At 39.6% G+C, this 15,698-nt stretch overlaps 1 protein-coding gene across 1 annotated transcript in view; it reads right to left on the reverse strand.

Annotated features, from left to right (window-relative positions):
* man1a1 (mannosidase, alpha, class 1A, member 1) overlaps positions 1 to 15,698 on the reverse strand; it is a 106,493-nt gene that overhangs the window by 70,348 nt on the left and 20,447 nt on the right. Inside the window, exon 2 of the mRNA XM_029462818.1 lies at positions 5,218 to 5,314. Within this exon, the coding sequence (XP_029318678.1) occupies positions 5,218 to 5,314 (97 nt within the window). The remainder of the gene's footprint in view (positions 1 to 5,217; positions 5,315 to 15,698) is intronic.

The raw sequence follows: 15,698 nt of genomic DNA on the forward strand, positions 1-15,698 counted from the left end.
ACGATGAAAAGCTGTTACAGCAGTCGAGACGTTGGATGGAACCGTAATCAGTCCGCCCTTCAGTTACCCAATCAATGTGCAATTCAATTATTATTGCAACAGAGCACTTCATTTTAAATTTGTATACACTATGTTACGGTTATTGAATGTCATTTTGATTTAAAACCAAGCCCTATGTCGTTAATACTTAGGATGATAACAATATATATTGAGTTCATAGTCAGTGTTTGAGACGACTGTTTATCAATATTGTAACTTTTTAAAAAGGTGAGCTATATTTCTGAAGGTCCTTCAGAATAACAGTCTACATCAAATAAATATAGAAGTGTTGTTACATTATGTTAAAGCCCCTGAACTCATTGTTTTTAATGTCACGTCATGTGAAATAAAATATTAAAAATATTACTAAATGGGTAACAATCAGAAATCCTTTATTAGTCCCACGACGGGGCGAGTACACAATTAAACAGAATAAAATACAGTAACAGTATTATAATTACACCGTCATTGATAAAGATTTGTAAGAGGGAAAGTTTGGAAATGTATCAAGAGTTTAAAACTCAAAGATTCCGATAACGTTCTTCATCAGGACTGTGTGGGTGTGATTTGCTCGCAGGATATGCAAATGATCTCACATGTTCAAATGTTGCTGAAACCTGATTGGTGCACGGAGGAGAAAACACAACTCCAGGAAGCTCTCATGTGAAAACAACAAAAACTGTCCAAACTTTGTTGGAAAATCCTGTGTTTGTGTAGGACCCCATCGTTAAAAGTAAAAAGATTAAGTATGTATTCAGGGCCTTTGTTATTTCTCAGGACAAACTCCTCTCCTCATTTGCTATTATAAATGTGTTGCACATCTAGAGTCACTTAATCAGCATTTTGACCTTTTGAACAATCTGTGGGATAATACACTTCCCTCTAACGCTGTATTTAGATACAAGACTCACTGTCTTGAGAGCAGAGCAGCTTACATTTATGAAAGATATGAGCACAGCGATTAAATTGGACACTGATTGTACATTGTCGATGCTAATACAAGATTACAAGCAGACGGCATGTTGCTCATATCTCTTGCTCTTTGCTCTTTAAGCGTTTGGTGTTGGGAAAAACAACATATTTTGTAATATTGTTTGATAAAACATACCCAAATCATGGTTGGTAGTCTGCCAAAGTAGTAGGTTGAGAAGATATACACAGTTGCCTGCCAACATTTTGGGAAGATCTATGGCTGGTAGTGTTCGTCAGTTAAAAGCAGTAACTGTCTTCAGATTTATAAGCAGAGAAATGTCGTACTACAAACCAGAGAACATGGTGCCACATTACAGTACATTGAAACCGAGTTGGTGCACTATCCAGCCAAACACGCGAGGGAAGCAGCTGACAGCACAGCTGGCGTCTGAGGACAAGAAGTTGTATTCCTTCAGGGAATGACCACAGAGGCGACTGATTCACTCACTTTCTGACCCGGTTTGATCATAACGTAGGCCCCAGAAGTTGTCATTAGTATTTCAAGTTAAGAGAGAGTCTGGTATTTTTTGTATTTGTATATTTTGAAGACCATATAGATGCAAAATACACGTTTTGATTTAAGAGTACTGAATATAATATTTACTACAGATTATTTGTTGTAATAACCGGCAAACATTCCTCGTTCCAGCGTCTCAATGTTTGAGGATTTGCTGCTTTCCTTTGTCTTTAGAGATAATAAACAGAATATATCTGAGTTTTGGGCTGTTGGTCGGACTGAACAAGCTATTTGAAGATGTCCTCTTGTGCTTTAGGAAGCCGTCATGGACATTTTACAGGGAACGATTCATTGAATAATTGAGAAAAGCTGAAAGGTTTTTTACAACCCCAAGGTTGGAAAGCTTGTCGATAGAGCAAAATAAAACAAGCAGCTGATAGTTTCACTTCCCCTTCCAGTTGTCTAACTTATGTAACACACTTACTTTTAAAGAATTAGAAAAAATAAAGCAAAGAATGTCTAATGATTCATGTGGTGACGTAAACCCAGGAAAGTGCTGTCATGTGTGTGTCATGTCTTCCTGAATCCTTTATTTAAAATGCAACTTGTTTGATTTGTATTTGTTTTTATTTATATAACCATTGCCTTCTGAGGGCATGGAGTAGGTCTAGTAATATTAACATGTTCATTTGGTTTGTTACAGCTAACAAAGTTTTACATTTTCAATTTCCCAGGCCAATTTGAACCAGCAATCCAGGTTACTGTGTATCAGGGAAATAGCCGCCGGTATGCAAAGTGGCTTCATTGCATAATATTCCAGGTCAGGCTAATATTATCATCATACATCATGTTCTATAGTAGTTGGAAACGGCTGTGACAAGGCCCCGGGGCCAAGCTGTCTTATTTACTGATGGAAGTAGGTCTGCTTGAGCAGCCGACTAAAACCTATTTACTTTTCTACAGCAGAGACACGGGATGGATAGAGACAAGGAAACAGAGAGCAACACTAACACAGAGCGCTGAACAGGCTAATCTGACAATTAGTATTCACACAGCTGCTTTCTTCTTTCTTCCTGCATTTACGTATGATAAATTCGGGTAATGAAACAGTGGATGGAATTTACACAAAGCTGATTGAATTTCCTCATTAAACATCAGAAGGAAATCATTAAAAATGAGCCGGTGAATCTTCCTCACTGTATAACGGAATCGACTTAGTGGGTTCTTTGGCATGTTCCCCAGGGTGAAGACTGACTCAATGAAAGGTACTTCAATGAAAACACTCTTTTTCAATATTACAATATAGGGCCTTTTACATGCGACAAGCTACCATTACATTTTATGAGACAAGATGAAATTAAAATTGTATTTCCCACAATGTACCAGCAAATATCGTCTCGTCTGTGTGTGTGTGTGTGTGTGTGTGTGTGTGTGTGTGTGTGTGTGTGTGTGTGTGTGTGTGTGTGTGTAGTATACTGGTGGCCTGACAATCTGTTTTTGACAGGTAAAGCTTTAAAAAGAGAGAGCTGGGACCCAAAACATCAGAAGAGTCATCTTACTTCTTAAACTGAACAAAACAGTCCGGACCTGAGTCTGCGGCTTCAAACATTCTTCGTAACACCTTCGTATCTATGCTCAAAGTGCTGTCATCCTTTTGATTTTGTTACAGAAACATACGCGTAGAAACAGCTCAGCTATAGTACCTTGACACAAATAATGCAAACTCTGTTGTACCGATGATGAAAGACACAGAAACACTTAAACGATATGATGTTCAGAAATAACTCTGAAGTCTGCTCTTTGCCTTTTTATGCAGTGAAAACTGCATTAAAGGACTAATGTTAGATGCAAGACTGCTATATTTAGACAGAAAACTCAACAAAATACTTTCAACAGCAGCCAATCACAGACCTAATTAGACAATGTATGTTTACGTTTGTTGATGTGACACTTCAAACAAATAGCGAGTGAAGGAGAAGTGGCGTTGTGCTCCTCATGTGTGTGCCATGTTTAAGTTTAGTAGTTGTTAGTAGATGCATTAGAAAAAGTGCATGCATATAAAACATTTACATAACCAGCACTAATCCATATTTTCATATTACCAATAAGTTAAATCACTTTGTGTCCTGTGAACTGTGGTTATTTGTAGTTAGGATCATCCATCCCTGCAGTTTCTTATGCTCTAAAATGTGTTTTATAGTCTTTCAGGTCTTTGTTTTGGTTTAACGGCCCACTGGTTCACTATAACCAGCTAAGCAGCTGTTTAACGGAAACGCTGTGAGAAAGCCACTGTATGCTACCAGCCAGGCACCAAACTGAAGACAGACAACGAGCTGATGAACATAATGGAGCATTTAGCAGCTTAAGAGCCAGATAATTCCCTCAGGAGTCAATCAAACAGACCTCAAAGAAGAGTGAAGGGCTGAAACACGCCTCTGCTGGACGACTGTTTACTGATACGTTAACTATAAGGTGAGTGTGTCAGTTATGTGTTTACAGCCTTTTTACGCTTTTAAAGAAATAACCAATTTACACTCATTTTAAACCAACTTCCTTTCACTCCTAATTACAGGCAGTTTGTTTTAAATTATCGAGAAAGAAAGAAAAGAAAATGCTGTTTTCACTGACACAGACCTGCACTTTGACATAAAATAATTAAAAACTGAGAGAAACTTCAAACTATATCGAACATGAGTGTATTTTTGGTGTTAAGAGATTGCTCTTATCGGCAGCGGAGGCACAGCCACCTCTTTCACACATGAATGCCATCGTATCTAGTAAAGAGCAGCAATGGCACTACTCTACACACACACACACACACACACACACACACACACACACACACACACACACACACACACACACACACACACACACACACACACACACACACACACACACACACACACACACACACACACACACACACACACACACACACACACAGAATTAGGTCAAGAGAGAGATCTTAAATAAAATCCAATTCCCGCTCTCATTAATCCAATCAGTCAGAATAAATTACAGTATTCATTATGTGTACAAACACTTGGAGTGGAGTACACACACAAACAAAACCTGCAAAAAATGGTTTCAATAAAGAAAACATGTTTTGGACTATTATTATATTAGTCACAAGATTGTGTCCACCTTCTCTATTAAACTACAACTGCATCAAAAATATCAGTTTCGGGACTGCTTTTTAAAATGATTACAGTTTTAACTCAATACTTTCAAGTCTCTGGTCCCTTTATACCGTCGCACAATTAGGAGAAAAAACCTTCTGCCATTGGCTCATGTGCAGTCATAGCAGATCTGTGGCCTCCTCTCATTTAAGCTTCATGTTTACTTTGACGTCAATTATCCGAGTCCAGCTTTCAAGCCAACGATCTCAGCCAACTAAACACAAAGAGACAGCACGAGGAGCAACATGTCGTGTGTGTGGCTAGAGGGATAAGAAAGGACTTTTAGATGCAGTTATTATCCTAGTTTAATTTGCCACACACACACACACACACACACACACACACACACACACACACACACACACACACACACACACACACACACACACACACACGGCAAGTAGAAAAACAGAATCTAAATATTATGAAGTTGACATTTTGGCTGCTAATGTAAAGGCCAAGGCTGCTGGTGGCAGGGACAGGCGATCAATCGATCGTGTGTGTGTGTGTGTGTGTGTGTGTGTGTGTGTGTGTGTGTGTGTGTGTGTGTGTGTGTGTGTCACTCACCGAATAGATTGCTGGAGTGGCCTTGCTTGGAGACGGGCCTGAGCTCATTGGAACCCCAGGCGTAGCGCCTGTAGCTGTCCCACGCGTGTTTCATCATCTGACCGGGAGGAGGAGGAGGAGGGGGGGGGGGAGAGAGAGGAGAAGATGAGAAATTAAGGACAATCAAATCTTAGTTGTAACGAAAATAATTAAGTCATGTTCAAACCCAAATGGTGGGTTATTTATTTGGTTAAATGATACTGGATTTTCCGAGGGTAATACCAATATTTAAGAAAATAAATAATGACATATTGGTCTCTATACATATACCTTTTTTTATTTTGTATAAAAACACATTATATAAATATAAATTCTTTGATAAGAATCCTATGTAATGAACACAGTTTCTAAACTTCCCCGGTTATTTATCGACTAACATACATAAGAAAATTATATTTTCCGTTATTAAATATGTGATGATTATTTTCTCGATTAATCACTTATCATTAAGTTCATAAAATGTCAGAAGAATGGTTAAAAGAAAGCGCCAATCACATTTTAAAAAACAAGCAAATTTGAAAAAAGCTTTCATTTTTACTTTCAAAAAGTTGTTAACCGATAAATTAATTATAAAAATAGTTCCAGATAAATGTTCTGTCACTTGACTCATCGATTAAAGTCATGTTGACGTTGCATATACAGCTGATGTCTCGATAAAATGTGCTATTTACATCAGTATTCTTCACAATGTTTATCCCAAAGTAATTCATCTCACCTAATGACATGTAAATCAAGCCCCTTGGCGTCACCCATCACTGTTGTATAATCCATAGCTCTAATGATGCAACTCCTTTCATACATTACAATAATAACTGTGAGCACCCATGCTCAATATCGCAGATCCGATTCTCACTACTTCATCCGTCTCCCCTAAATACTCGATCTCAAGAAATCCAATCCCAGAAGCAGCAGTTTAGGCCTGAAGCTCTGAAATGAATGACTCATTTATTTGCACAGTTCAACACCAAATTGCAATCAATAAATAACACGAGGACAACATGTGTTACCATATTATCTGTCAAATTACCTACTCAAAACGTCTGCCGGCCAATCACGATTGGTGTGGCTGATAGATTGGCTCATTTAAACTAAATAACAAAACCCAAATATTAGTCAATTCCCTGTGAAAGGGGACATTCTCCTCTGCTGAGTCTCATTATCTGCTGTTCAAACTACCCAATTCCCCCAGGAGGAATCATTGAAGTTTCCTCTTATTTTAATCTGGTGCCAGCTGGGGGGGCCCTGATAGCAGCGTGAGCACTTGTTTCCAATCGAACACCCATACACTCATTTCAGTCTCAGTGGCTCCTCCTCCAGCTCGCAATTGTCTGTCCTGCTAATCCAGGTTACATTGCACCGTTCTCAAGCTTTCAACAACCTGCCTCTGGATTAGACGCACTAAAACCCTTTATCCTCCACCTACACAGAAACTCTGTTCACACACACAATGGCAGTCTGCCCTCGTCATTTATAGGCTCTTACTGGCACTACACTGTAACCTAAAGCGTACATGTGGTGAATGCACGTTGTGTACATCTGAATGTAGTAAACCATATACACGAGCGTTCAGCACAGCTCTCTGCAGTGGGATCATATTACTGTACAATGCACTCTCTCTCTCAGTACCCACATCCTGCTGCAAGCATATACATGCATGTGTGCAACGGTTTTTGTGCGCGTGCGTGCGTGCGTGCGTGTGGAGCCGTTAATTCTGTTACTGCTGCTGACTCACTGTTAGTTAGCTCATTCCAGGACACACGCTCGCTGAGAATAACAACAATTCACTGTGATCAGTTTCAAAAGGCAAATGACCAGAGCAGGCAGTAAACCAGTACGTCAACGAGTCAGTGTGACCTGTTGCCCTGGAAACCAACATTAAGAAAGCCAGTAAACCAGTCAATAAACGAGCAATTTAGGGATTCACTCAAGCATGAAACAGGTCTGGAAATGTGCTGCTTCGCCGCCCCACCTGTCTCACAGCCACGGCACTGTACAAGGATAGGAGCAAGAGAAGCTTCAGTGAGGTTCAATAAAACATGAATGCGTTTTTAATACCTTAAAAAAAAAAAGAACATCACAAGATCCAGTGGAGGATGTACACACCGACAACTCTGTCCACAAGTTGCTGGGTTTTTAAAGCAACTGATATATAATTAAGTCTATAAAATGTTAGAGAATACTTAGTAAGCACACTTAGAGCCATCTTTAATTACTTGTTTTGTCCATCCAGCAGTCCAAACATTCTACAAATTGTAAAATTGTGATGTGAAATTGCCACCTGAGGCATTTAGCTTGCTAAGTGATATTAATTATAAACGTTGATGCATTTTTTGACCCATCATTGCAGCGCTAGTATCAGGAAAGGCCCTAAAGATGAACAGCATTTTCAGCGGGCAAACTAACAACCAATGGGAGGCGTCTGCAATTGGTTGCGCCTAATGTTAACAGCCACACTCTTTATATAACAATTTAGTGCAATTAAGTGGGTCCACTTTACTACAGAGTGTTGCCCGAAGAGGTACACTAAACGCACATCAGGAGAAACTGACGAAGGATGTCAAGAAATAAAATAGGTGGTGAAATAAATGCTCATATTGACTTTGAATTTTCAAAACAGCACATGCACAAGTGTGAGCAGGTGCATAGTAACAGCCATGAACACTACAAAAGGCACGGCTGTGAACACTCCCATGGGGGGGGCAATTCTTTTATTCAGATTGTGTAGCGTAACTTACTGGCAGGTAGACATCATGAGTTCAAACATGTCTATTTTCATGTGGCCTTCTTTTAAGCACACACACACACACACACACACACACACACACACACACACACACACACACACACACACACACACACACACACACACACACACACACACATCACACACTGACAGCAAGTGAAATATTTTCTCAATTTAAACCCACTAATTAAAGCTAGTGAGCCTGCTAATTACAACTCCTATATGCATGTCACATTAAGAGATATATTCAAATACTATTATTTCACTTCACAAGCTGCATTGCAACACACGATGACTGAAGCTGATCCAAGATCTGTTCAAGGATGTTAACATCACGCCGGCAGAAAGACGCTACTCTCTCGTCACGAAAGACAGAAAAAAAGAGACGGAAGATTTACTGAATATCCAAAAAAAAGGGTAGATAAATGACATTATGACATTTTACATATAGAGATCATTTAACCCGTAACATAGTTACAGCTTTTCTACATCGGAAAAAGCATGTGGCCAACTAAACACTCAACATCGTGCACGTTAGCATACAGCCCATAACTCATAATATATGTTTATGTGAAGGTGGGTGTTGCTATGCTGGAATGTCATGCGGTTACCAAACTTCATGAACTAATAAGAATGATAAAGTTGTTTGATCTCATCAGGGGAAAAACCGGTCTGGGTGAGTCAAGGATGTTTAAAAAGTAATTATTATTATAATTATAAAAGTAGCCTCTTATATTGTGTATAAACATACATGGAGTTTAAGAGTTTAAAGAGTGTTCTGAGTTAGTAACACCGACAATACAGTTGATATTGAAAAGATATACTATGTACTAATAAAGACAGCGTGCTGCCTAAATTAGCAATAACGCAAAACAAGTCCTGGTACAAGTAAATAACACACCAGGCAGTTTTTCAGTACTGACAAGGTTTTGATGACATTATGACACTTATAAGACGGATACTTCCAAGAGAACAATGGAGAGGATGTGTTCACTTGTCAAGACAAACTCATCGCCAAAGCTAGTGTGTTATGGTTTAAGCAGACAGAGGGTGAAGGGTTAAGTATTCATCACGCTAGCTAGTAGTGCCAGTCCTGCTCCCATGCTGACAGAACACATGTTTCTAGCTGTGCCACACAAAGAAGACATTCTTTAGGCTATCTCATGGATGCATAATAAGACCTGGATTTGGCGCCACCGATCAGGCTTGCTCCCAAGTTTGCCCAGTGGCCCCTCGCAGTATTGCGGTGGAAAATCTCCCCGCGGCCCGTAAAGCATTTTCCCCATTGACCACCATAGTAAAAGAGCCGTCTGTAAAACACAACACCTCAACCTGCAAACAAGGTCAATTATGACTCTTTCTTTTATGAATTTTTGATCAGTGGAAGTTGTATATTTGTAAAACGTTCCTCGTTCTGAGAAAGTGATTTGAAAGAAAAGTCTCTGGGCCGAGGCGTGTTGCTCTCTAATTGAGTGTAATATATGTGTGGACTCAAACTACTAAACATTCCCTGTGTGTTAACTCTTATTGGATTCATTGCTCAGGATCCCTATGTGTTGACTCTAATTGGATTAACTGCTCAGGATTTTCTGGGCTGACCACTGTTATTAGGATCTGGTGGCTGAAGCTATTTCAGACACACAATATCCATATGCTAATTGGCTCTGTGTTCAAGGTGCAGCGTTTTTTTAGGGCACCGACATCAAGTCCAATCTAGCAGGAAGATCTTAAGTACATACACACCTCCTCTCATCTCTAGAGCCTGCAAACTCACAGGCCGAGGATGAGATTATTTTGTACAGAAAGGCTGCGTGAGAGCTGTTGATAATCACATCTTCTCTCCCTCTTCAATTCATTCTTATTCTCTGCTGTCCCCCTGCTCCACCTTTCCTCTCAGCCTATTGATCTGCCTCAGGCACTGAACTAATAACAGTATTGTCTTCACTAATGACAAACAGCACATAAACACACACACACACACACACACACACGCAACTGTTTCCTGTCAGCAGGACAGCTAACTGTGTTACAGCATGCTAACACATAGAAGCAGGGAATACAATGACTCACGCTCTGGCACAAACATAAGTACACCAATGTCAGAATGAATAATGATGTGCTTGTAGTGAATGTGCAGATTAAAACATGATAAAATAAAGTCAAATTCTAATATGCAACTTCCAAAAACTGCCAGAAAACCTAGCTTCATGCTACTGTTTGATTATTAAATATTCACATTAATAAGACATTTGAGCCTTCGGGCTATGTAACATGAAACAGCAACATGCTTTTGTTTCTCTTCTGCAGTTGAAATTCCTCTTTTTTTAAGTCATCATTTGAGAGAGAGAGAGAGAGAGAGAGAGAGAGAGAGAGAGAGAGAGAGAGAGAGAGAGAGAGAGAGAGAGAGAGAGAGAGCGAGAGCGAGAGAGAGACAGAGCGAGAGAGCGAGAGAGCGAGAGAGATTTGAAAACACATGTGTCAATATCAGGCATAAGGAACTATTGAGTGTTTAGATGAGAATGATGTGAATCATACGCCCCCGTGTATATAGTAACCTATCAAATGTGCATTTGAAGCCAACTGTTTAAAATAAAGCAGCAGCAGCAAATAGTAGAGTAAGACAAGAAAATATATTATTATTTAAGAGACCTATAGAGCTATCTTTCATTAAAGAGCTTCTAAATTTCAAAAGCAGCTTCAAAAATAGTTTATTTTCCCGTCTAGGATGAGGAGCAATACTTTCATCTTTTCCTTACTTCACTTGAAGCAGTTTAAGAAGTACAGCCTCAGATCTCAACCTAACGAACGCCTAGGGGACGTTCTGGACTGATGTTTTAACCATGTACTGAATCGAGAATAGAGTTCGAATCATATCAAGAATTGAAATCGAATCAAATCGTGAGATACCGAGAGATTCACACCCCTATTCAAATTGTGTTAAAAAACAATTAACTTTCTTAAACAGGTTGTCAAAAGTCCTTTACAAAGCAGACATTAAGGTCAAGAACTTGCAGTTAAGACCGGCCCTCAATGCCCCACAAAACAAATCTTTAATGGGAAAATTGATGAGATGCCACAAGAGGGGAGCCCTTTCCAAGTCTGGCAGGTGCTTGCTGGGCAACATGACAAACAGCATTACACTGACGTCAAGTTAAACATGCGTTAAGAATACAACAATAAGGCCAAACCAAATGGCATACACTGAGGTACACAAGTCCACTGTGGCCTCGTTTAAATGTCCCCAAAATTATAGCCTGGCATTGATTTAGTGTGTGTACTTAACATTGTTGTTTGTACACATACACATTCATGCGCACAGTGGGATGAGGGCAAATCATTAACTGCTGTGCAAAGATCTAGGGGTTAATGACCCCCGTTTGCTCCAGGGTGTCTTAATCTGTAACTGAGTGAATGTGTGTAAAACAGGAAAGGGGGAAAGAGTGTGTGTGTGTGTGTGTGTGTGTGTGTGTGTGTGTGTGTGTGTGTGTGTGTGTGTGTGTTTGTGAGTTCCTCTAGTGGCTGCTGTGGTGAAAGTGAAGCTGAAACTAAATCCTCTGTCAGTTTGTCTCAACGCCCTTTTAACAGGTGCATTGTGTGTGAGACCCGGGGAGAGTTAGAGAGAGAGAGAAAGAGGGGAATTGGGTGACAATATGGTTGTTGGGCAGATAAGGACATCAGACCAGCCGGCATGTGGACCACACTGACACACACACACACACACACACACATACACAATGAGCGAATGTGTGGTGAAGTACAGATGCTATATCAATGAGAGGGAGATACTGAGAGGAAGGAGAAAAGACTGGGAACATAATGAAAAATGCTTCAAGTATCTAACAGAAAATAAAATAAATTAACATTTGAACACATTATAGAAATGAGTTTAAACATCCATACAAGCCAGTTTATGAAATAACTAATAGAAGCACTAGAAATGCTGAGAAAAGAGAAATGACCTGTGAGGATACTGCTCAGCATTTTACCCTCAATCCTTCAAAGGTTTGAGCATCACTTTGAAGTTGAATAAGTTTCTTGAGCATCTAAAAAAGTCCACAAAAAAAGCGTTTTGGATTTATGTGTCACACTATGAAAAGTAAAGAATAACAGTTATGGTATTAGTGACAAAATGTTATTTTCATCATTTCTTCAAGCCCAAAATCCTCTCTATGGCAAAAACTACTGCAATAGTTCTTATCTCACCGGAGTTTGCAGTATAATTACACCCAAGTAATCCAGCACGTCACAGGAAACATGAACAGAAACCAAGACACTGATAGCAATCTACCACGTTTACATCGAGGCACACACATGTGATCACCAGAAACCGTTTACCAGTTCCTTTTCTGTTCATTTCATTCACAGCAGTTAGGTAAAACATGTGATTTCCTGTTTATCTCATAAATATAAACTGCTTTTTTGGAAGCCCTACTATGTAGCAGGTGCTGGCAAGAGTAAATCTTAAGCTTTCATGAAATATGAGTGGTTGACTCACTACTATATTACAGCAGTTGGTCTGTGAGAGTAGCAAAAACATGTTTTGCAAGCAGAAATGCTGTTAAATATTTATTTAAGCAGCTGCCTATGTGACAAAAAAGCAGATAATTAAGGGACATGTCAGTTTTCTTACCTATATCCACTTTAATCTTTGCATGAAGTACAGCTGCAAGAGAGCAAACCAGCAGCAACTCATCAGCAGCATTTTCAAACAGTAAAAGAAACGATGAAGCAACAAAGAGAAAGCAGAGAGAAGTATGCTTTTGATTTCACCAAAAGTATAAATTGATCCAGTTCTTCTGTAACTTGTTACATGGCTGTTGATTTCTTGATTCGGTTGCTCCAGGGATGTTTACCAGGACTGTCTGTGTTTATGCTATCCTGAATTTAATCTCTCTCCCTCTATATCCACCCCCTCTTTCTATGTGAGGATGTAAGAAACTGTGTACATCTCTGTAAAAAACATAACTGCATCTCTCTCAACCCTATCTCCGAGTCCAGACAGCCTCTGCTGCTAATCCACAAGAGCAAATACACTGGTGCAGATACACACTCAGCCTCCTATGGGAGGAAATAACAGCGCATTAAACATTCACTATGATCAACTCGGCGAAAACAACCATCAAGAAATAACGCTTCTTGCGTCATGTAAATCATACTTCCCAGATACCATGAGTACTTATCTATTTCGGGGACAGAAGATGTAGATCTTAAAGACGGATGCAGACGGAGGATTCAAGGTCCGACACGTCATGAAATAGAAATGACATTTTGAAGTGTGCAGGACCCTGTGGCTGCATTTTTATAAGAGAAGCGAAGACGTTGGGAGCCTCTACGCACCATCAATTGAACTGCTGAAAAGTCTTAAACATATAGAAAAGAACACCAGAGAGGTTTTAGGGTACGATGCCGTATAGGGGATTGTCACGCGTATACAACACTTAAGCTCAAAGGCAGCTAATAGGTTAACTTCAACACAAATGTCAGGCTGAACTAAACTTGCTATCTCACAACAGACATGTTGGCTTGACACGGTGAAAAAAGTGTAGCCAACAACATTAATGAAGATGACATGAGCCACCATTCACAAATACAAGGCACAACTTGCAGCTATTATCAATGACATGGCTTGCACCTGTGTTTGAAGGCTCAAACTGTCCACCTTTTGAACAGTCTTTATCAGGCTCAGCACAAAAGCAGTTGCACATTCTGCCCCACCTGTGTGTGTGTGCAGTATTACCTGAAGTATGGCATGCAAATGACTCCAGTTACAAATCATTTGGATTACAAAGTATGATGGCCAGTAACCTAGGAGCAGAAATGACATTTCTCTCCGGTGTGGGACAGCAACTGGAACACGATTTTGCAGAAGTGAAGAAGCATGACGTGGAGGAGGCAAACCAAACCCAAGCCCTTCACAAACAAAGGCTCTATAAAAAGCTACAATAGAGACGGAGAAGTAAAATGTGAGGAGGATAAGAATCACTCTCTGTGCACAGTCGTTAGACATTTGTTCCTCAAGTGGTGAAAGAACATTTGTATTGTTTCACTCATTCACCATAAATCAACTCCCTGATGAATCACTGATGATCATTTTTCAAACCATGTTGTCGTGTTTCCCGTTTCTCAATGTTTCTTCTCTTGCCTCCTAGGCAGCCATTTGTTTGTATAAAAATCAATTTGCAGGAAATGATGTAATTCATCACGATGAACATGATGCCTGTTTTTGTTATCGTCATTAAAGTTACACTTTCATTGCATGGAAATGCATTTGTGAGTGCAGAATGATATGAAACGTCAATAAATGACCATTCAATTATAAAAGATACATTTGAAATCTCTAATAGTCGATTTAACATACAGAAATTATTGAAACAATGGATGGGCCATAAGTTGGAGGTATTTTAAAAAATTAAATGTAATGCTTTATATGTGCCGATGCAAGCCGGTACCAACAATACAAATATAATCAACAGACTATAAAAATCCAATGGCTCTAAACTACAACTCTTAATTATAAGTAATATTTTTGCACCGCAGGCTTTAAGAAGCCCAACATGTTCTTGTGATGATACCAAAACTTCAATAAGAATGGGATTTCACAGCAAACATTGAAAATAGATATGAATTCTATAATTCATCAAAAAGACGGTCACAGCCACTACCCCCACAGAGGGAAGCTGTCGGGGGGATTTGAGGGGGCACAAAACAACTACGCCTTGATAATAATGCTAAAAAAGGTCAAAGAAAGTGTGACCTGGATAAAGTAATTTGTATTTTTCCATTTGAATTGTTCAATAGACATTTAAGCAAATATGTAGATGCTAGTATAATTTAGACAGTATTGTTATCTTATTGGTAGATGAATAATTCATGCATGTGCTCTGTGAAGCGGATGCGCTACAAAATATAATGGGTTCTTCCCCCTTCCACTAAGTTTCATGAAAAGTAGGATGGTAGTTTTTCCCTAATCCTGCTGACAAACAGACCATCCTTAAACATAACCTCCTTGGCCGAAGTATCGACCTCTTATTCCCACCACGATTGCCGTGTGCAGAGAACGAGGTTTTTGTTTCCATAATTCCTTTTGCGTCGGTAGAAATAAGCAGCCCTGACACAAAACTTGCTTTCTGACCCACGTTGTTTTTGGAACAACACACACCAACTAACGGTTTTTCCACCTCGTCTCCTCACATGTTCTCACAGTTCAGAGTTGGAGGACAATATCCATCTCTCCGCCTAGGGTCCAGTTCTTCAGGGATCAGTGAGGGATTTCCTAAGCGGTTTAGTATTTCAGCAACCATATATGGGTCAGTATTGTACTGCTGGAAAAAAGATGCTGCCTCCCCACAGTCTCTGCTGACAGAAACGTGGGTTTAATACTATGTTTCCGTGATGGCTAGCAAACAGTTTATGCAGCTGTATGTGAAACTATCAAACACTCAAGTACAACCACAACACACACAGTGACAAACTTCCAACAACTACAGTTTGTTGAAAACAAGTTGCATGATCATGTTTCTGTAAGACAAACAAAAAAGAAAGCTGTGAATAATGAATGGCAGTCAGCTTTATACACACACACACACACACACACACACACACACACACACACACACACACACACACACACACACACACACACACACACACACACACACACACACACACACACACACACACACACACACACACAGAGTAA

Source organism: Cottoperca gobio, chromosome 24 (assembly GCF_900634415.1).
Source record: "Cottoperca gobio chromosome 24, fCotGob3.1, whole genome shotgun sequence".
In the NCBI taxonomy this organism is placed as follows: Eukaryota; Metazoa; Chordata; class Actinopteri; order Perciformes; family Bovichtidae; genus Cottoperca; species Cottoperca gobio.